Source organism: Anser anser, assembly GCF_964211835.1.
Source record: "Anser anser genome assembly, chromosome: 3".
In the NCBI taxonomy this organism is placed as follows: Eukaryota; Metazoa; Chordata; class Aves; order Anseriformes; family Anatidae; genus Anser; species Anser anser.
This window is the reverse complement of record NC_139722.1, coordinates 78248799-78271763: the sequence shown is the minus strand read 5'-3', so window position 1 is coordinate 78271763 and position 22965 is coordinate 78248799. Positions and strand designations below refer to the sequence as shown.

General features: G+C 45.2%; 1 protein-coding gene across 6 annotated transcripts in view; it reads left to right on the top strand.

Moving 5' to 3' along the window:
- The first annotated feature begins 2213 nt into the window (after window positions 1–2213).
- The window catches only part of TRIM67 (tripartite motif containing 67), a 37622-nt gene continuing 16870 nt past the window's right edge, over window positions 2214–22965 (top strand). For 2 of the 6 annotated variants that reach the window (XR_014582322.1, XM_083831043.1), the window contains exons 1-6: window positions 2259–3280; window positions 8839–8934; window positions 12814–12936; window positions 14233–14343; window positions 16396–16555; window positions 22542–22699. Coding sequence is in view for 5 of the 6 variants with exons in the window: in XM_083831043.1 (XP_083687169.1) it covers window positions 2393–3280; window positions 8839–8934; window positions 12814–12936; window positions 14233–14343; window positions 16396–16555; window positions 22542–22699 (1536 nt within the window). In the remaining variant the exon portion in view is untranslated. Of the gene's footprint in view, window positions 3281–8838; window positions 8935–12813; window positions 12937–14232; window positions 14344–16395; window positions 16556–22541; window positions 22700–22965 lie in introns of all 6 variants that reach the window. The other 4 variants (XM_083831047.1, XM_083831046.1, XM_083831044.1 and 1 more) reach the window with 4 other exon arrangements.

Below are 22965 nucleotides of genomic sequence, written 5' to 3'. Positions count from 1 at the left end.
CTTTAGGAATAACTCCATTAACATCAGTGGAAACTACACAGCAGGATCTGTTTCTTGGCAAAACTGAGGGTGTCCAATGTTAGTTAGTGGGATTTGCAGGGATCACTCATGCTTGGTGCCAGTTTTCAGTGCTTAGATCAGTTTCTGTTCTGGCCTCTGAAGCAGCAGAGATGGTAGTGGTGTCTTGATTGCACACTCCCATCGTCACTTGCCATTGTATAGATTAACATTTGTCATGAGGAGGAAAACCTGTGCTCTGCAACCTAATCCCTCAGAGCAGTTAGTAGAGCAATTGTAGGCACTAATTTGGTCAGCAGCCGATGGTGCCGTGTGGCTGCATGTTTCTGTGCTCACCCTCTGCAATCGCCTGGAAGCCAGCACTGCTTTGACAGATGAGCTGAGCTGGGACACCAGCCCACACGGCTCTCCCTTCTCTCAGAGACAGAGCTCTCCTGGACACAGACGTTTGAAGCAAGCTTATAGAGCAGGTGGAAAAAGATAAAGGTCACACCACAGGGCAGAGAAGACCCGCTCAATTTTTTGGCTTGCATTCCAAATGTCATCTATTACAGATATACACTCTGAGGCCACATTGGGCTTGTGGAGGAGTTCAGCTTGACTGATCACAGTGGCACTTCAGAGATGCTTTCTTCCCTCTGTAGCCAAGGGCAAACAATATTACACTTTTATGTAAACTGTGGAGTAATGGTCAAAATGGAAATTTAAAATTTACCGTATTAGAAGTCTGGAACTTGTCAGCCATGGCTAAAAAGCACCTGTAAAGGTGTACTGGTAGGGTTTGGTGTTCGTACCCATTCATTTTCACCCCTTCCTGTCTGATAAGCCCAGTTTTGTTTATATGTCTCAGAGCTGCTATTACCAATATACACATGATGATCGCTGGCATCTAACACACAAGACAGGTAAAGAAAGAAAACAAAAGTCCAGGAGAAAAAAATAAAAATAAATAAAAAGCTACTGTTTAGGATTGTGGCTTCCAACATATACTTGAAAATTGTGATTTGGATTCACCTATAGAGATGCAGGAAATCTTTATTATACATCCCTTCCTGCTGCTGACAGATGGTAAAGCAGAGAACGGAGACCACAAAGGTAACAGCATTTCACCCACAGCTTTTTCTTGCAGCGTAGTAGCGTAAGGCAGCTGAGAAATCAATGGTATTTGAGAACATTTCTCACACGGCTGAGGTTTGTGGGTGGAGGTAGCCCAAACACAGCCCTTCTATCAACTCCAAGTCTTGGCACAGAGGTCACATGAAAGAAAAAGATACCTAGACAGAAGACAGGCGGGTTTATGTGGGTCAGGGCTTTTTTCTTTTATGTGCCAGAGGACAAACCTGCCCCTTTCAACCTTGAACTGAGCAGCTACAAAGCTTGAAGCCGCCTGGGACTTTCTTTCCCCTCAGCTTGTCATGAGAATGTCTAGGCAAGAAGGAGAGCTGCAGAGAGGAAGGAAGGAAATAAATGGGAACCTTTAATATATTCGTGCTCTCTGTCCCCTTCCCTCCTTTTCTACGCATCAACAGTTTTAATAACCTGGCAAAAACAAAACCCGAAACTGGAAAATACTTTCCTAGCCAGTACCACAAAATGCTCATCATGTATTAAGAAACATTAAGAAGTGATGTGTTTAATATGGACTTTTTCTTTCTTTTTTTTTTTTTTTTTCATTTTTCGCGAGTTAGTAGTGCATTTTTTAAAAGCTGTTCAGACACAACCGGCTTGCATTTTTAAAAAAAGGAATCTGCTTAGGGAACTGAAGCTGATGGAGATGCGGCTTTTGGACAAGATACACGAGTGAAAAAAAAATAAAAGCGGAATCGCTCCTGCGCGTAACCTCTCCACTATGAAAATAAACAGAGTAAACCAGACGGAGGGGGGCTCCCACTGCTGGTTTTTCTTCCGAGGGGGCTGCTTTCAGCCCGTGAGCTCCCGTTTGCCGCCCACCCACGCCCCCCCCCGGAGCAGCGCCGGGCATTTCGTGCCCGGCCGGGTGCGGGTGAGCAGAAAGCCCCCGGGGCGTTGAGGAAAGGCACCCCCGCCGCCCGCACAATGGCTTTACTGGAACGGAGGGAAGGCACCGCCGCCCAGAGACCCTTTAAAACATGTTTTCGCCGTCCCCAGCCGCGGCGAGCGCGATCCCTTATTCGCTGCGAGGGGCTCCTCCCGCCTCCTCCCGCCCCCATAAAGCCGCCCCGCGCCGCCCAGCGCCACCGGGCCAGGGCGGGCGGCGTCCCCGGGCTCCCGGCGCCTCGGCCCGGCCCCGCCGAGCTGTCCGCGCCCGGCGGGTGCTGAACGCCCGTGGGCGAGGGAGGGCGCCGGGGGGAGCCCGATCCCCGTCCCCATCCTCCCCGCGCACGAAGCGGCGGCCATGGAAGAGGAGCTCAAGTGCCCGGTGTGCGGCTCGCTCTTCAGGGAGCCCATCATCCTGCCCTGCTCGCACAATGTCTGCCTGCCCTGCGCCCGCACCATCGCCGTGCAGACCCCGGAGAGCGAGCAGCACCTGCCGGCCCTGCTCCACCCGCGGGGCACCGCCGCCCCGGCCCCGGGGCCGCCCGGGGGCTCCGCCGCCCCCCCGGACCCGGAGTGCGCGGCGGGCGGCGGCGGGGACCACGCGGACAAGCTGAGCCTGCACAGCGAGACCGACAGCGGCTACGGCTCCTACACCCCCAGCCTCAAGTCCCCCAACGGCGTGCGGGTGCTGCCGCTGGTGCCCGCGGCCCCGGGAGGGGCGGCCGGGGCGGCGGCTCCGCGGGGCGCCGGCGCCGGCCCCGGCCCCGCCGGCTCGTCCCTCACCTGCCCGCAGTGCCACCGGAGCGCCTCCCTGGAGCGGCGCGGCCTCCGCGGCTTCCAGCGCAACCGGCTGCTGGAGGCCATCGTGCAGCGCTACCAGCAGGGCCGCGCCGCCGCCGCCAAGTGCCAGCTGTGCGACCGCAGCCCGGCCGAGCCGGCGGCGGTGCTGTGCGAGCAGTGCGAGGTGCTGTACTGCGCCGCCTGCCAGCTCCGCTGCCACCCGGCCCGCGGGCCCTTCGCCAAGCACCGCCTGGCGCCGCCGCCCGGCCACCCGGGCGCCCCCGGCGGCGACGGGAAGGGGGCGGGCGGCGGGCGCAAGCCGGCGACGTGCGCCGAGCACGACCTGGAGCACTACAGCATGTACTGCGTGAGCTGCCGCAGCCCCGTCTGCTACCAGTGCCTGGAGGACGGCCGGCACGGCAAGCACGACGTCAAGGCCCTGGGCGCCATGTGGAAGCAGCACAAGGTAAGCCCCCGAGGCGGGGGGCCGGCGGGGCTTCGTTGTCGCGACATCGCCCCGCCACCCCACAGCCTCTGCTCGGGTTGCTCTGGCACCAGCAGGCTCCCTCCCACGGTTGCCTTGCCTGATCCCAGATACCAAACCTCAGCCTGAACCCCCAGCAGACACCTGGGGTTATCAGCCCCGCCAACTTGCTTGTCCATGCCATCGTCCTGTCCAGGCCTGAGAGCAGTGGAAGGAGAGGGGATGGCCTCCGTTCCTCCATTTCACCACCTGGGACTCAGTGGGAGCTGCTGCAGTCTCATCTCACCACGTCTTCCTTCCTGTCAATGCCTCAATGAGGGCAAACGGCCTGCAGCCACCCAAAGTTTTTAGATGAGAAGGTGTGGTAGGGAGGCACATGGGACATCGTGTTGTCTCCCAGGCCTCGAGGAGATCTTCCCCTCCCCTCAATTCCCAGAGGCTAGAAGGAGTGGCTGGGGGACTTTCATGGCACAAAAGTGAGTGAGGAATAGTAGGACAGGCTCTGGGGACAGGTACAGCCTCTTCCAATTCCCATGATGTTGCGGTCTGATTCATTCTTCTCTGCAAGTGATGCTCCTTAACGCTGTCCGGAGCCCCCTGGGTGATCTCAGTCAGTGACTTTGCAGCACAGGTGGTACAAAATAAGTCTTTGCAACCATTTGAATAAAGAACAAGATGTGACCATAAAAGTTTATAAAGTGTATGAAGTTAGCTCACTTTTGTTAAGAACGATGGATCCTGGGAAAATCATTTACTGCAAATGAACATTTAAAAACCTCTGAGCTGAGAGCAGTCCTTTGGAGCTTCCAGCTACATTGGGGGCAAAAGAGTCCTGTGGGCCACGCAAAGGGCACTTGGCTAGCTCTGCTGGCCGCAGGATCTCCTCCTCTGCTGCAGTTAGCACTGAGAGGAGCCCTGAGAGATCGCTTCAGACAGTGCAGGAAAGGACAAAATCAAGTCTGGTCTCATCTTCTAGCCACGGAGTGGCTGAGCATGAGCTAGCGTAACGAAAAACAATGCCTTTTGGTTTTAAGACCTCCAAAAGATGCTACTTGGGGTTGAAATGCATAGTTTGTCCATCTGAGAAAGACAAGCTCCTTCCAAATGTGTGTCCATTGCATACTCTCGGCCAAGGACTCAGCCACCTCCTCACTAATGTGACTTACTTGTGCAGGGGAGAAGTTCTCTCGACTCAGAAGGAGCAGATCACAGATTTGCAACTATCACTCATCTACTAATGGCAGATTCCAGTTCTGAGCAGAATTATTTCCATGAGCAGCAACTAAGCTCACTGTTCACGTGTGGTTAACATTTTGTGTGTTGTGAGGGACCAGCTTGTGTTGTGTTACCGTCTACTTTGCGTTAAAACTGGTTGGTGCCTTTTTGAACACTGTGATAAACTCTGCTGCGATCAGAGTGTGCCGTTGGTCATTTTCTTTCTTTTCTGATGTCAACAGAATGAACGAGAGCAAGTTGGTTTCTATTTTTACTGCATTTTTTCTGGGGGTATGGTATCACTGAATGTGATTTCTCTTGATTTATAGATTCAATCTTAGTGTGAAAATGCTAGTGAAAGCCAAAAAAAAAAACCACTCAAAATTAACTAATCTGGGGACTCTGAAGTTGGTCTCTTGTCAATATTACTTTCCCCAGAACAATACACTTGGCTGAAAGTAAATATAGTGGAACCATACAGTCAGACAGCCTAAATCAGCAGCTCACATTCACTCGGATAAATTGCTCAGGAGTTAGATACTTGCGTTTATAAATAGTTCTCGTATAGCTTATTACCTGTAGTTACTTCGGCCAAACCATAAATTACTTACACTGAAGTACTGTGCATTGAATGGTATGCCGAATGAGGTTCAATTTTGTGTTCTCCTCGATAACCCAGCGTAGCTGGTGGAGAAGTTGGTGGAAGGGCTTTTTGGTGAGCACACTGAGCCCGGGCAGCTTGGTGGCTTGGCAGTTGTTCCCCATCAGCTGCCTAGCACCTGCTTATCCCATTCTGAGGCAAGGGGCTGGTATTCTTCCCCTAAAAAAGGCAGCCAATGCCATGTTTCCTCCTCTCATAGGACATGGTTTCATCCCACAACAGCAAACTTCAGACTAACGGTTTTCCTACAGCCCCTAGAACTGTTTGTCCAGAGCCCCTGCCCATCTTCACCTTCAGGACCGTTTACAGCCACTTCCGCATTAGTCTTCTCAGGCTCTTTGACTTCTCCATTGTCTGAGCCTCATATAGAGATTCATTGGGAAATTAGAGCCTGTAAACTCATCCGTGCAGTGTTTCAGACCATGCAGTGAGAATTGCATTTACCCTCAGCCGTGCTGCTAGCCTGATGGCTGTTCAAGACTGGTTGGCCCCTGTTAATGGTGCAGGTTTCCCCATTACCCTGCTGCATGTGACCTCTCCTTCAGAGGAATGAAAAATGGTGGAAAACAAAAAGAGGGCCCCAATGGCGTGAATCAGTGTAAATAAATCCACCGAGTTAGGTGGGCTATGCTCACTTACATGACCTGTGCATCTGGACAGGGAAGTTGGTTGAGGCCCATAACAAGAACAGAGGACCTATGAATATGAGGAATGATGGTGGACATGTTTCAGCTCTGCACACCCCAAATGGTTGTATATGCATAGAATTGGAGTCTGCACGCCTGCTTTTATTTGCTGGTGTGAAGACTTGTGTTCCCCAAAACACGCGGGCTCTTTCAGCATTCAGCACCAGGGTAAGCTTATCTAATCAATAGCCAATCTGCTGCTAAAGAGAGAGAGAGGGAAAACAAGCTAAATGAGCACGAACTGTGCGCTTGAAAAAGGACATTGGCATTATCTGGTTCATTTTCTACAATCAAAGGAAGCATCAGTCTTCCATGCCTATCTGGATTTAATTACTCACCCTCGTTATCTCCCTGTTCCTGTATTTGATAGAAGTAGAAACTTGGCATCCAGAATCCTCACTTTTTTGTTGCAAGAGCAGGTATTATAGTAAAGACAGCCATCGGTAGAGTACCGTTTGTCAGGAGTTATTAATTGTCGTAAGCAATGGAGCTTGTAATGTTTCAGCTTGGCTTCAAGTAAATATTCTGCAGCACGCAGGACTGCTCTGGGTGTACAGGGCCTTTTATGGTTTGGTTGGTTTGCTGAGGGCTTAGTCATGTAGCTCTGTTTGATTCTAATGGGAAGTGCAGGACCAGATGCCACTGCTTTGTAAGGTATCCTTTACAATCACTTTGAAAAACAAGGCTATTATCTCTAAGTGGGTTTCATAAATGGAGATCTGCTCTTCTCTGTGGTTCCGTGCTGCAGTCGCGTTAATGCAACCGCAGGTTTTAGTGAACACGAAAATTCCCTTAAGAGCCATTTGATCAATGACTTTGTCAAGTGTCTGCTCCAGTCCCTCGCAGTGGTAGCGTGACTGGAGCCGGGCATGACTGTGCGAATTGACGGCAGTGCCTGTGGTGGCCACAGTTCATCTGCGTTGGCTCGGATTTCTACCTGATGGCCACAAATAGTTTTCGGTTCATCTTATCTGGCAAAATACACTTTGATTTGTAAGTGAGGGTAGATGTTGGAAAAGTTTTACTTTTGTCAGGACCAATCCTTGGTTTTTGGTTTGACAGAAACACTGGGACAGTTGTGTTGGACCAGTCACTGGCAGAACTTATGATGCTTGTGCCCCCTATTTCTTTCTTGCTTCCTCCCCACCGCTTTGTCATATGCCAGTTCTACCTTGTCATATGTCAGCTGAACAAACCAAAGGCCCAAACACCTTGTGTGTGGGGTGGAAAGTGCCATCAAAAAGGGTGGGCTTTAAATTACGGCAACCACAACCAGCACATGGAGGGCTGATTTGCAGTCCTGATCGGCTCGTCTGGCCGAAAACGGGGGCCCTTTCAAGGAATTAGAGTTTTTTTTTTGTAGCCTCAGGTGGCCTTCCTATCAAATACGCTTGCTTTACATTTTTATGAGGTGGCAGAAGTCTGTGTAAGAGAATGTTAAATATTTAACTATTGAGCAACTAACGCTGTAATTGTTGATCTTCCTATTACATTTGTTACAAATTATTTGTAGTAAAGCATATTTTATTTTCAGGTTTAGCACTGATGTGATGCCTACAGCTGGGCTTAAAGGGGAAAACTTGTGTGACTGTGAGGAAATGGTGTGAGGATGGCTTCTTTCTCTATAATTCAGCCCCAGTTGTGGAGAATGTGTAGGGGACGTTCAGGCAGGAGGTAAACCCTGAACAAGGTCAGTGTGAGGAAGTGAGCTGTGTCATTTTCAGGGATGGAGTAATTCACTTCCCCTCAGGAATAAGAGGGAAGCAGAGAACGAGTGGGAACTTCCAGGATTGCAACTAGGTCTCCTCTTAGGGGCTTGTAGCTTTTATGCCGTCCTTCATACAAGGCTCTGTCTCAAGACACCCTCTAGTCCTAAGGAGTCAAGAGACTGCAACCTTTTGGGAGCCTGACATCAGCAAGAATACTTAATTTTCCATTTCTTTGTCAGTTATTGTATCTGTTTCGTGAGGATATTACTTGGATGTTGGCGGTCTGATGGTTACCAAGTGCGACTAAGGAGCAGACCCAGAAGAGAAGGTCCAACTGGTAGGACTTGGCATAGGAGCCCAGAGCCCCGTGCCGGGTGCGCACCCTTGTGAGGGAGGCCGAGTATGACAGCAAAAAGAAAACGTCCCCAGTGACACCCACAAGGGGACCAATCCCATCTCTCCATGTTATGCTGGATTTGGGCTTGCCATGGGCTGCCAGATGGAAGAGCATGGTCTCCGTAGTCCCAGCCAGGCTCTGAGGAAGCTGCTCACGGACTGTGCACTCAGACTGTGTTCCTCCAGACGGAGTTTCCTTCCGACATGGAAAGTCCATCAAGAAACCACTTGTTCAGTTTAGAGATCTCAGGTGCCAGCTGAGCAAAGGGGAAGTTGGGTCTTCAGTGTGTACTTACACACTGATCAAGTCCTCATCTCTCAGCAGTAAAAAGCTAACAGAAGAATTTTTTTCAACTTTTCCAGAAATATTCACCCATTTGTTGGGTTGGAGCATGGGAAACTGAAACCCTCATTACTATGAAGTCTGAAAACACAGATTTGTCTTTGAAGTCGTAGGTTTGGTAGAATCTACTACATTTACAAAGATTTCAGGCTTTGGTGAAAAAAACCTACTATTTTTGAAAGCACTTGGGGATGTTTTGGCATGACAGATGCTACTGTGTATGACTATTATTTCGTTATATATGTGGGTAGTTGTCTTGTAAAAAGTATTTTGAGTTACAGAGTCACTGTAATAAAGTGTAATGTGCAGACACAATACTTGACTGCCCCCACATGCATATTTCTCCTTTATTAAAACTTATTACAATTAAAATCTTAACTCTTCTCTTCAAGCACAAACAGTTTGTGTGTGTAAGAATATATGTGACAGCACGTAAGCCTTTTAGCTCATTGTTAATTTTTAAAAGTCAGGATTAGTAAGAGATATTTTGCATTTTATCTCCAATTTTTCCTTCTATTTTTTTCTTGCAGGCACAGCTGTCTCAGGCTTTAAATGGTGTTTCAGATAAAGCAAAGGAAGCTAAAGAATTTTTGGTTCAGCTGAAAAATTTATTGCAGCAGATACAGGTATGTAGAATATTAGCTGTTGTGATAATACGTGATCAATAGAACTGAGTGAATAATTTATCTGATGACTTTGTCTCCTTTGCTGTTCTCATATTTCCTGGAATCGTCTAACCTTTCTTGAATGTATTTGCTAGGCAAAATTACTCATCAAATAATGCCTGTATGCCTCTTTTAGCTTCCGGATTGTTTGCTGTTTATTGCATGAAGCTGATATTCAATACTGGACACTGGAGCTGTGTTGATTTGTATTTGATTGAATCCAGCCTCCTGCCTGATGATAATTCCTTGAATTTAGGATAAATTCTCATTTTTACCCACTCAGAACTTACTACTTGTTTTTCTTCTAGCAATTTCTAAAAATGTACTCATTTCTGGATAAAATCCAGCCAACCTGTTTATTGGAGAGCTTGTAGGAAGTCAAGAAAAAAATAATAATGAAATGAATGCTGCTAAATCAATTTGGTTGTCTAGTGAAGGAGAAGATATTTCCATGCACGTAATTGCCCAGCTTCAACAGTGAGAATAGGGCTCATGGTGAGTGCAATAATTGAGAGCACAAACCCCAAATGAAACAAGTTCTGTTTTCAGCCAGATTTAAGCTCTGATCAGTGTTGGAGGTTAGGTGATCCTCAACTTCCTTCTCACCCTGCAGAGTGGGGCTGGGGATGTGCTGCTGTACTTCAAGCTTCGCTGATTCCAGGAGGGGACACTTGCTGTCTGCAGCAGCAGCGCTCTGCTGCCGTGTGTTTTCTGTGTGATACGCATCATCTGCTCTAGGATATGCCTGCTCATCTTTCATCAACAAGCAGTTCCTGTTCCTGTTACTAACAGAAAGCCAAAGTTCAAAAATCTGTATTCGGTTTAGAACGTAATCATTAAAAAAATGACACTTTATGCTGCAAATTATGGATTTGTATCACAAGTGCTGCCAGAGCTCGCGGATTGCCACAGAGCAGCATAATTACCCACCCTCACAGCCTTCTGTGATAGGGTGGGAAAGAGAACAAGCGAAGACTAGGAAATTGGTTAAAGAAAAGAACATCTAGCTGAAAGAAACCAGCATGCAGCCACTGGCTGGTACCTGTCATGTGTCATGTTTTGGATGCAGTGTGAGGTTTTTCTCAGCTGACCTTAGCTATCTAAAAGTTAAATAGCTCATCTAGCCTAGTCACTAGAGCTTCTGTCCTTTTCCAAGGAGAAGGAGAGGTACCTGTAGAGAGCCGTTCTTCCTATATGTACTGGCAGCTATTTTAGGCTGGGATAACTCATCCAAAACAATAGTCTGTCACCAGTCTTCTCTTGAGTCACCTACCTCCATTAAAAATGTATTTTTTCCCTCCTGAAACTCAGAGGTGGCCTATTACGACTATTTATGACTATGCTGTAAAATCCTGTAATGCGTTTCAATAAAATCACTGGCAAATTGCTCTGCTTAAGGGAGCTGCTAGAATTAGATCAAAAGACCAAGTAATTTCTTTGATGCTGCTCATTGCTTAAATGCTAGAGGAAAGCTTGAAAGAGGAAATAGTATCTACCAACCACCATCTAAAATTCAGGTGTGTCTGGGCACAAAGCTGGATGTGAACTTCACATGTTGAGCCAGTCTCCAGCATGAGTCTGTCTGAATGAGGAAGGACATCAAATTTCAGCAAACCAGAACATAAGGACTAATCAGCTGCATGTGTATTAGTGAAACAAGGCTAGGGTATAACTGAGTGCTAGATGATGATCACTCACACCATCTGACATGGCATGGTTTGTGCCATGACAAATTGCACTTGCTCCCAGGTGATGCCTGGGCAGCATTCACCGATGGCACATGCTGGGGATTACTCCCAGGAGGCAGGTTTGGTGCAGCTATGCTGTTTTAGGGGAAGGGGCTTAAATGTGTCATGAGCTGATCTGTGCCTTTTGGCTTTTAGACCAAAGAACAGTTCTTGGACTGTTCTTTGAGGGGGTAGATAGATGTAATTTGCATGTGGGTACTCGGAACCATTTATCTCAGTGAAGGGTATTGCTAATAGCTGTCTTATGGTTACCACACATGCATACACACACACTTACCACTCAGTTAAAATGTATTTTTACACAAAGGAGTGAGCCATATGTTCATTTTATTATCCCGTTTCAGTGCATACTGGACCAGTTAGCCATCCACTCTTCATCTCTTCTTTGAGCATGTCAGAGCTACCAGGAGCTGTGCTTTTGTCTTGCCTGGGGCAGTTTGCAAATTCATAATCTATTCTTCTTTTTCCTGTTTTGCAGATCTGTTGGTTTCTCCTCTTCTTCATTCCCTTCCCCTTTCTGAGGTCACTTTTAAATCTTGTAGTCTTTTCTTTTTAGAAACTGCCTGTTCCTTCCTCATTGCCCCTGTTGCTTTCTTGCTCCTCCTTGTTGTGGTCATTATCCGATTTTCACATTTTCCCATCTGCTGTAACAATTTCATCCTTTCTCACTCGGAAGAGGCATATCGCCAAACACCCTGTTTGATGTGTGAACAGAAAATGAAGAGAAAAAACGATGCACCACAGCCATTTACGGAGTCAGGCTCTGTACACATAACAGTGTGTCAAGAGAAGCTCGACAGAAAGAAGCTTAAGAGTGAGTCAGGTGTGATATAAGCCGAGGAGGGAGAGAGACAAACAGGAGGAGTCTAGAACAAACCTGTGAACAGTAGCGGAGCTGTGTGGTGTCTCTCCCTGCTCCCCTCTCGCTGGCTGGGGCTAGGACAATGAAGAGTGAGCCTGCTTCCCTCAGCCAGAGGAAGGGATGCAGGTGTTGTGCTGCAGGGAAAGGAATACAGTGCTGAAAGATCTGGTCTCAAAAGAATGAAGACAAGACAAATGAACAGAAGAGAACACTATAAACAAAAGAACTGGAGAAAGTAAGGAGTTAGGGGTGTGTGATGGCTTTCCATAGAGATGCTTCTCCTTGAGCATGCTTAAAATAATCTCTCTCTTTTTTCTTTTCTTTTTAATGATGTGGGGAACTGGGAAAGAAGCTGATAGGACAGCTGAGCATCTCCTGGAAAGAGGAGCTTGAAACCTTTCTCCTTCTTCTAGCCTCACCAGCAGACAAAGCGAGGGAGAGCCTCCCTTTGATGGGTGTTACAGCACCAACTCCACAAACAGGGGAAGCCATCCCCTGGACGAGGGTCGGCACAAGACACATTTGTACCATTCACCCAGATTTCTACAGCTGCAGTGGGTGTCAGTGGTAGCAGGGTTTGTGCCTTGTTTATTGTATAGGAGTTTATGCAAGGCTGAACGACACCCAGGCCTTGTTCAAGGCTCAGCAGGGGTACACATTGTGCACCTCACGTGCTAGCCCCTGCCCAGCAGGGAGTTTTACCACAGCATCAATAAAAGACTGCCAAGTGCTTGCTATTTTTGAAAAAGTACTAGAGGCAATACACAAAATCTCAGGAATAATATTTGTACTTGATTAATTTCTCGGTAATCAGCCTACGGACTGCATCCTGGTCCATAATTCTCTTCTAGTTGTCATAACGTAGAGCTAGTGATTTCAAGGGAGCTATACTGCAATAATTATACAGAGTGGGACAGAACCCTCTTACATATATATATGCATTGTGTATGGTAGGTTTAGATTTTATATTATGTTGTACTACATCTGCTGTCTGAAAAGTGCCAGTAAATCAAGATTTTCATATTAGCCCACTCTGTGGCATAGCATCTCACTGTTTCGTTTTATAGCATGTGGATATTAATGGTACAGCAATAATGAAATCAGAAAGGCAATAGGAATGCTAAAATCTTGAAAAGAAATCTTCTCTGAATGGAAAAACCGGTAAGAATGAACAATAATGTAAGCTATAAAATGGGTTCTTTGATTAATATGTTTCTCAACTTCTTCTAGGAGAATGGGTTGGATTACGAAGCCTGTCTCGTTGCTCAGTGTGATGCCTTGGTCGATGCGTTAACACGACAAAAGGCCAAACTGCTCACAAAAGTTACCAAAGAACGTGAGCACAAACTAAAAGTGAGTGTAACTCTCATCAGCTGTGAATATTCAGCTGAGCGTGGCTGTTGATACCTGGTGTTAACGAACATTTTGTCAAGTTCTGAGCCCTTTACACGGTGACAATGCCTAACAACCCGATCCTGAAGTCCTTCAGCAGGTTCCAGCTTAGCAGTTTAATGGAAATGTGCTTAAACACTTAAAATTAGGCATGTACTTCAGCAGTTTCTTGAGTGAGGCCATCATTCTATGTATCTGATGTTTGGGGGCTCACTTTTGAGAGCTGCTTGTTAGTGTAACCTCTGTGTGATTTGGATTGTGGGTCCTTCCAAATGCAAGAAACCCCTTCTGCCCAAGTAAATCTTTCAAGATTTTGGTTTCTGTTCAAGTCTCTGAAATTCAGGCAGGCTACCACTGGATGTTGATGTGCTACTCGAAAGATAGTAAAGAAATGCTGTAAAGGGAAGAAAAGAAAGCTATGGCTGGTTAAACCAAGTGGCAGTCATAAAATAGACAAATTTTTTGAAAAGGGGAACTGCATAAGTGATTTTGAGGTGTTACAGTGCTGGTAACATTAATAGCATCTAAGACAGAAGGAAAAATCAAAGTGAAAAATATAAAGTGAAAAACAATGAATAAAATCTACCTGAAGTAAGCATTCAAAAATCCCCGTGCTTAACAAGAACCAACATTTAGGACATGCTTTTAACGGCATAGTTTTATCTTGCTTTTTATTCCCCTTAGCCTGAGGTAACTGTGGAGTTCTGTGACTGAACACAATGCTATTAGGCCTAATTTACAGGAGAATCTAGCCCAAAATCTGGAAAAAATGAGAGGCATTCTTAATCCTAGCAATGCATCTTTAAGCAGAACAGGATCAATGGGGAATTGCGAAGATAATGGTAGAGTATAATCTGCAAGAAGCTGCCCCTGCAGTTATCCTCTGTAATATTTGCCTTTTAAGTCAAAGGTTTTTTGGAACCTCAATTTTTAGTGAAAGCACGATTGTAAATGTGAATACTGCAAATGCAAAAACATGTTCTGTGCTCTTTCTGCCCCAAGCAAACCTGAGCTTTGAGCAATTAATCTGCTCTGAAAATTGAGATTCCCTGTGCACAACATTTCGCCAAACTAATTATCGGTATTTACAATACAGAGCAAGTGAGTGTGGCTGATGGAGATGTGGCAATGGCCATATGGCAGCTAAATTAAGCATAGCTTTAACACACTCATCCGTTTGTTGCCTCTTCTGAAATAATTTTATACATTTCACTGTAAGCTGAGGCAATTACCAGAACTGTACTGATTGTTTTCCAGGTTGTTTGGGACCAGATAAATCACTGTACGCTGAAGCTACGTCAGTCAACAGGGCTTATGGAGTACTGCCTAGAAGTTATCAAAGAAAATGATCCCTCTGGGTTTTTACAGGTATTTTTCTTTCCAGTGTTCTGGGAGAAAAAAATTAAATTGATATGTAAATCTAAAAATGGACTGCTTTGCTAATTAGCACCTTCCACCTCCAAGGCAGGTTCATTTTAACTCCAGTTGATAATGTCTAAAAGGCCAGTTGCAAATAATGTTTCTTAGGTGCAAACTTTTTTTTCTGTACAATTTTAATATCACTAAATCTGAGTTTTATTCCATCTTCTCTGCAACAGACAACTCACTGGAGGTGCGTGCTAAGGTTTGAAGAGTTTTTAAATGTATAGAAGGCCCCTTAGCATCTGCCTCAGTAACTATTGAGTGAGATTTTATGGCTAGATCTCATGTAAGCCTACAACATGAAGGATTGGCAGGTGTCTCTTCTTTAACATTTGACTTCCTCTGGCTCAGTTCCAGGAGCTGTGCAGCCCAGGTCCCAGGGAGGAAGCAGGAATCTTTCATGGTTACCATTGCCAAGATGAGGGAGGAGATTGGGCAAATCATGAAAGGGTCAATTGATGAAAAAAACATAACAGTTTTACTATCCAATTAATTACTTGGCCTAATTAATCACATTAACTATTTTCCTTAATTCTTATTATAACGTATTAGCTTTAGTGCCTTATTAATTGCCTAAGAAGAAAGGCACATCAAAAAAAATGATTTGTATGTGGCTGTCAGCTGAACAGGGCATGCTGCACACATGAATGCATGAATGTCAGAGGGCTGTCGCAGTATCCCTAAAAACAGGATGAAAATTAGCCAACGTAAACCTATTAGCACTCCAGATTGATTGCTACTGTCACGTCTGGTCTCAAACAAGAGTTAGGAATGTGTGGTGTATGTTAATCTCAAAGACTACACAGCATTTTAGCAGGCTGTCAGTTGGATACTACAGAATGAATGCAACCTTTAGGTCTTACACACATGCTTAGATATGTGCTTTCTTTTTGTTTCAGCTTATTTTTCCTATAACCTTTGTGACTTCATTCTTTGCGCTCGCCTTTTACGTAAAAAAGTACTTTTGTTTTTACATTTTCCTGGTTTATTTAACAATGATTTCCAGGTTACCAGCAAACACTGAAGCACTGCATTACTTAGAGCAACTACTCCTGCAGCCAGGATATTGAAACGCAGCCAAGGGATCCAGCACCCCTGTAAGTGACTCCAAGGTTGTAGGAAGGCTGTAAGATGCTTCTCCACTTAAGGCACAGACTGGTTAGGAGCTCTTGGTGCAGGAGACCAGACAAGTGTTTTACAGTAACAGTAGTGAGGAAGAATATCTGAACTCCTGCAATACAGAAAAAATATCTCTGACCTATCCAGAAGAAAATTCTGCTCTCTGTGATTTGCAGGAATCTCACTGGGAAGGATTCCAGGTATCCAAGTGGTGTTGCTGAACTCAAGGACAGTAGAGTTCATTGATTTCCTCAGAGCCAAGATTTTGCTTACAGAGGAGGCCATTGGGATCATCTTAGTGTGACTTTTGGCCTAATTGTCTGTGGGCTGAGCTAGAGCAAAGATTTAAAAATGAAATTCTGTTTTGATGTATTGATAGCAAGTCCATCATATTCTAAGGAAATCTGTCTGACAACTTACTTCCCTCACTGTGAGAAATGCCCACCTTCTTTTCCTTTTGATTTTTTATTCCTTTCAGCAGAATCACTTGTGCTAAATGGAGAGACTCTCTGACATGTAAGCCTCTGTTTGTGCAACTGCTGTTTAAACAGGAGAGCAAACCGATACTGTGCACATCAGAGAACGGAGTTCACAAGTGCATGAGGCTTTCAGAGACATGATATATAACTATCTTAATGGTCTTTACGAATGCAGTTTTTACTTACCTACTCTAAGATGAGATTGTTTTTGAAAGGAGGAGACCAAAGGATACCACATAAATGGAACTCACCCCAGAATTACTGGATCCCATCTCAACTCCCATGCTGTCACATTCCTGGTTTCCTTGTGCTGTATCTCAGAGCCATTCTGTCACTTCTAATGTCTTCCAATGTGCTGCTTCATCTGCAGTTTCATCATAAGCCTGATGCTGTCTTTCAGATTTCAGATGCTTTAATCAAACGCGTTCAGGTATCCCAGGAACAGTGGGTCAAAGGAGCCTTGGAGCCAAAAGTGTCTGCTGAGTTTGACCTGACACTGGATAGTGAACCTTTACTGGAGGCGATTCACCATCTGGATTTTATTCAGATGAAATGTAGGGGTGAGCTTTTGTGATTTTGTTTTTCTGTTTTTCATGCATGTGTTGAAATTGCACTGGGAAGAGGGGGGGACACAGAGGGAGGAAAGAGGAACGACTTGAAATTGCTGGATATTTTAAAGTTTTCAAGCAAATTAAGATCACTAGGTGTTTCTGAGAAGGGTGTGCTCACCTCACATGCAGTGACCTGGACAGGTTCAGACAGTGATACCATGTGCAGTTGCATATTTGAAAAGATGACTTCTTCAAAGTAGGACTGTCTGTTAGCTTTGGTGATTCAAAAGACATCAGCTGCATGAAACTTTATGCCATTTTATAGCATTCATAGATTTAACACAGTTAATCAAAATACCAGTTATCTCTATCTTGTCAGGAACAGCTGAAGTAGTAAATAAATATTCCCACACACACACATATGCTTCATAGGGAGAGAACCCCTTTGGCTTATATCTGGAAAGTGCTGCTAACAGTGCTCAGGTTTTAAAATAAAATAAAATTGGGAGCTGGAGAATTACAGGCAGAAACTAGTTCAATGACTGTACTGTTCCTTGATTCCAGTTGTCAGAATGATCCTGAGGGGCACAAATAAATGTAAGAGGAGGTTAAAGACATTATTTAAAAGCAGAAGCTGATAAACAGTAGATGCCATTGGCAAAAAAATATATTAACAAACATGCGCTTGTAATGCACTTGGTGCAGAGCACACAACTGCATCAGGATTAAATAGAGAGATACACAGGCTGGCTAGATGTTAAGCCCATGGAGGTTTCTGTGAATCAGGCCATTTTCTCCACTCAGTGGTGAATCAAGCCTTAGCTATACAAGTGGGCAACAGGCTAGAAGTTGTCAGAAGTTCATGAATGAGTTAAGGATAATCACATAGTGATGTTGGATGTGATTTTTTTTAAACTCCAAATAAGCATAAAGATTTCAGTTCCGTTTATCTGTTCTCTCTGAGCTTAATTCTGAACCTAAGAGGCCCAAGATGGAGTGGGTCATTTGGCAGATAAATCTGTGGAGAAAGAATGGGTAAACAGTTAAAGGCCAAAGTCTGCTCACCAGGAATGGCTTACATCTTGATGGCAACAGGCTGTGTTAAAGAAGTTACTGAAAAAAATCATCTACAAACTGCTCTTCTGAAATGCTTACAGCCTGCAAAGCAGTCAAGAAAGAGTAGTGCTGATAAAGCTTCTCCAAATATTCTTGCATTTATCTGTTCAAATCAGTTTATATTTAATGCTGGCCATATTTATTATTAAATACATTTAATAATAATCTTCCACCACTCTCCATCCCTAACATTTAAAGAATTTAGCTAAACTATCCACTTAGATTGCTCATTAACCACAGGTCACTTGAGGTGAGAGCAGCTTAGATATTTAGCTTTTGGATGTTCATCTGGCTTTAAGTGTGAGGACTTAGAGACTAATTGAGCCAGATTCACTGGAGCTTTATGAGAGATAGTGCTGTCAGTTGACAAACCCGTTTAAAGTACTATCACTGTTAAGCTCTGGCACTGAGCTAGACACAGCCAGAGATGCAGAGGACAGGGCAGGACTGCTTCTGCTTAAGCCTGTGGTGAGCTTACAGACCAGCTTGGGCACTGCTCCCCAGCGGCACCCTGATAATTAGTCTTTGGGAAGAGCTTTTCCTTGGGCTGTCTTGGCTTTGACCAGGGAGTACCTGCTGCAAATCTCGTCAGGTTGGTCAGTACTGATGGCTGGTGGATGTTGAGACCTGGCCTGGCTGTAGAAATGGTGCAAACAGGGGTGGAAATGCCATTTATCCTGGTCACCGTTACTGCAGATGCATAAGGGACTGCATTATTTCCCCTGGCACCAGTGTGTGCCCAAGCAATGCATGCCACCAACTGGTCCTGAGCCAACATTCGTAGGTACTGAGCATAGTTTAGTATATGTAGTATATTTTTCAATTTATGACTGCAAATCTGTTTGTATTTGAACTGCTCACTGTCTGACACGTTGGCATTTTTGTTTCTGAAATTTGCCTCTGTGGACATATTTACCTCTGTGGACATCAGCCAGCTTTGCATTATCTTCTCGTGCGTAGTGGTCTTGCATCTCAACATACAGGTACTACAGAGTAAACAACCCAGCATTTCGGTAGTGAGCACCCAGACCCATGAGGATTACCGCTTTGCAGACAGAGAGGGAGCTGTTGTTGGTTCTGTTTTGCTATTTGTAGCAAAATCACACTCAGGGCGTGTATACTTCTGAGTCGCCAATTCCACACACAAAAAATCTGTCTCTTCACATCCGCTCCTCTTTCTCGAATCTTACCTGCCCCAGCACACCAACGAGTCATCAATCTTTGCCAAATGTTTGGTGTTGAGGGGAGTGTTACTAACTCACTGTATGGATCGATCTGACAAGAGTAGATGCACTAAAGACATCAGAGACCATCTGTAAAGGGATTTTTGGGGGAGCCTAAGAGAACAGGGCCAACGTAGCTTTTCCAGCTGCGTGCTGTTTCTTTGCAAAGACATTGCGATGTAAGGTCTGTAATATTGTTATCGATGCTTAATGCATGACTGAATTTCTAAATTTTTTTTCAAACTCTGGCCTCATTCAACCTCAGTGAGCTTGCATGGGTCATTTAGAGTGAAAGCTTGCTTGTAAGTAAACATTGATTCACTGTGTTAGACAAAGGAGAATGAAAATGAGAACAAATCACATTAGATTTGCTCTGATGACTTGTTCATGTACCTTACTGGTGGATTCTGCGTAAGCCTGTATCTAAGGCCAATCTCAGTGAATAAAGATCAGGGAGTGTTGTTTTCTTTTCTTTTTACAGAAAGAAAAAGCAATTCAGTACCAAATTAAATGTGCAGGGAGCAGAAATGTGATAGATGCAGAAGTGATGCTTAAGCAGTTGTATTGACCAAAGTGTCTCACTGATTGTTCTTTGGTAAGAGTCCCGCAGTCCCCTGTCGTGCTGACCTGCTGAGATGCATGCACAGCTCTAGTATTTGCTGGTATGCTGAGCTTTCCCAAATCTCCTTCCTCTCTGTGTTTTCTTCTCTTTATTGCTTTTTCTGCGTGCCTTGGCATGAAATTCCTGTCTTCTTCAATGACTAGCTCATTGTGTACAATGCGTTTTCTCAGTTCAAGCTATGGACACAGGCAAATAACACATGTTTGAGGTTTGCTTAGTTCAAACAGCTGGAATTGCCATGCAGTCTTGGTTTGTTGTAAAATGTAGACCAGGTACAAAACAGGAAAGAGTATAGCTACTCGCCACTTTTCTGTACCACCTCTGAACAGTCACTTATATACTCCTTGTCAGAAGTGACTCCCCTCTTCTACATACCAGTCCCTGAGGATTCCCCAGACACGTCTCCTGCAGCAAAGTCTTTCTTCTCAGCCAAGAGATACACAGCCCTGATAATGAAACAGGAACTGTTTGATAGTAGGCTTTATCCCTGGGTCAGTCTGTTCTGCATCGTGAATGCAGGTCTTTGCCTGTGGTCTTTCCTTCTCTCTTGATAACACCGTTTGTAGTGCTCTTGCTACAGCAGTGACTCAGGGATTTACGTGGCCAAGATGCAGTTCTGGAGGATGTTAAAGGTTTCATACTTCTGAGGGTCCCATTCTCCCACTGCATTTACTCATTTAAAAAGTTAATCTGAGAGGGTAGAGGGCACCCATGTACAACTTGCTTTGTCAAGATGACAAATAACAAGCAAAATCTTAGAACAGCCTTACTCTACCCTAAGAGAAGATCAGCTTTTGAGATGCATTGAGTAATGTGTTTCTGAAACTGCTGAGTTGATGTTAGACATCAGTATCACATTTTTTAGCTAAGCATGACCTGTGTGTAGCACTTCTACAATAGCAGGGCATTATTCAAACTCACTAATAGGTCTTGCTGTGCCAATGCAGTATTATTTCTCCCTTTATATTTTCATTCTTTTCCTTCAAAAACGCTCTAGAGGACTCTTAAGTTGAACAAGAAGTGGGACAGCACTGTTACTTAACATCAGAATCTTCTTTTTTTTTTTCCTGACAGCCTATATTTGTCTTTTCTTAGTGCTGTCCCATGGCTCTTCACTATGAAGTGCATCCCCGTGTCCCACTTATTCACCTCCTTCCGTACTTTCTTATGACTTTTACAGCAAGAGTTCACCCTCTTTCCTCCCAAAGGGAGTCCGAGGTCAAGATAAATCTCCGACCATCTGTGTCCAGCTGCTGCAGGAGGGAGGCAGGAGGGCGAGTGCAGCAAGCATAATCCAGCAAGGCTGGACACCTGCCTGGGGGGAGCTTCTTAGCCTGTCCTGGACCACTGTGCGGCTGTGCAGCACAGGGATTTGGGCAGTTTGTTGAGTGGTGTGGGAGTGTTGTCTATTTTGCACTTAGTAAGCTTTGTGAATGAGGTTTTCATGTAGTTTTGCCAGAGGGAGTCTCAGAAGTAGGGGGGAACCCAGCAAATGCTTCCTGAGAGAGTTAGCAGGCTAGCCAAAGTGGCGGGAGTGGGAATGGTGGCTGATACAGCCCTATCTTCTCCCAGGTTCATCAATCCCCGAAAATACACATGCTAACAAATACAAACAAAACCCTAAACTAAAAATGGTTTGTTTAAAATTCTCTTTACCTCTGAATTCCTTGCTGTCAGTTTTCTGGCTCCTGTAATGCCACATTTCTGTAACTTTTCCAGACACAGTGCCTTCTAGAGAAAAGTCTGAACTTTTTGTGTGGGGGAAAAAAACAAGTAGGTCTTTATTTATGATACCCTCTGAATCAGCCTTAAATATCAAGGAAAAGCAACAAGGGTTTCTATTTTGTTTTGTTTTCAGAAAATCCTTCAAGAGCTAGTTTGTTAAGCTCCTGTGTTACAGACCACACTCATTCTGCAGGGCTACTAACCACCTGGGTTTGCTGCAGTGATGGTAATGCCAGCGGGAAGCCAGGGTAGCGCCTGCATTGTTCATCACAAGTGGGGTGTTGACTTGTGTGTCGCTTCCAACGTAGGGGTGAAGCCTTAGCCTCCTGATGCAGTAGGGGGCATTTTCCCCCTATTTTCCCACAGACTGGTGGCTGCACGAAACATGAGCAGTCGTTTTTATGCTGAGAGGTTAAATAGGACGAAAGGAACAGCTCAAGGGCTTAGCTCTCTCACAGGCAGAAGGAGGAAAATAAACTAGAGGCTCAAAGTGGAGTACATAAAAGAAGAGCAAATTGACATTGTTAAGAGCTCAGTCAATGAATGCTCAGAGCACTCAGCTCCCTGCAAGACGCCGTGCAGCTCTGCAGAAATGATCCTAACGCTGAAACTAAGCCTTGGGCAGAAGATGAGGCAGGGCCTGTGCGCAACGTATATCCCACTTATCCTGTGTAATTTCAGTCGTGCACAAGACACGTGCCAGATCTCTCCAGGAGATTGAAATTTCACTTAATTTCCAGCTAAGGGCGAACAGGGAGAGTTTAGCAGTGCATGGTAGAGAAGGTGTTGTGGAGGCCTCTTTTCCCACAGAGGCATGGCTGAATGTTGTACTCTGTTTACTTTTATTTTTAAGATGCTGTTCTGGTCAACAGTCTCTTAGTGTGTTTTTTTCCTGGGCAACTCAGTAAAAAAGCGTGTCTGTAGATGACTTCACGGCTCTAATTTTCAAAAGGACAGAGCCGCAAGTAGTCTCCTGTGACGCAGAAGCTCCTTTTGCTACCTGAGCTGAGGGGTTTAGATAAACGTTGCAATTGGAACAATTTCCAAATATGTTTTAATTTACATATATTTCAGCCAAATGGTTTGTCTAGCCAAGTAAAAACATTTCATTATATCATTTTTACCGGCTTTTGTTTCAAGGGCCATCTTTGGGGTTTGCACTAAGATGATCTTTAAACCCTTCCAACCCACACCCTTCTGATTCCCCGCTGCCACTCCCTCCCCACGAGGGGAGGGAAGCAAGCGGCTGTGGTCCTGCTCCCAGCACAGACTGAGGGGGTAGGGCAGAGCTACACTAATCTGTACTCAGTTCCTGTTACAGTGCCACCCGTCCCATTACTGCAGCTGGAGAAGTGTTGCACCAGAAACAACAGTGTGACATTGGCCTGGAGGATGCCACCTTTGAGCCACAACCCGGTGGAGGGTTATATCTTGGAACTTGATGATGGAGATGGTGGCCAATTCAGAGTGAGAATTTCATTCAGCATTTATTTGTGTTTCTTTGTATATAAGTTTCCTCAGGATTTGAATTTGTGTCTGTCTGAGGGTGGGGAGAGGGAGCAGGGAAGGTATGGTTTGTCAAAGCATCCCTGCTTTCATTTCATGGATGTAGAAAGCTCTGGATGTGGTTTCTACTCCTTAGAAGGAGCCCCAGCTTGGGTAGGAACTTGGTTAAAGCTCTTCCTGGGCAGCTGGCAAAGAGGCCTTGCTGAGGTGAAAGGTGGAATTTCAAG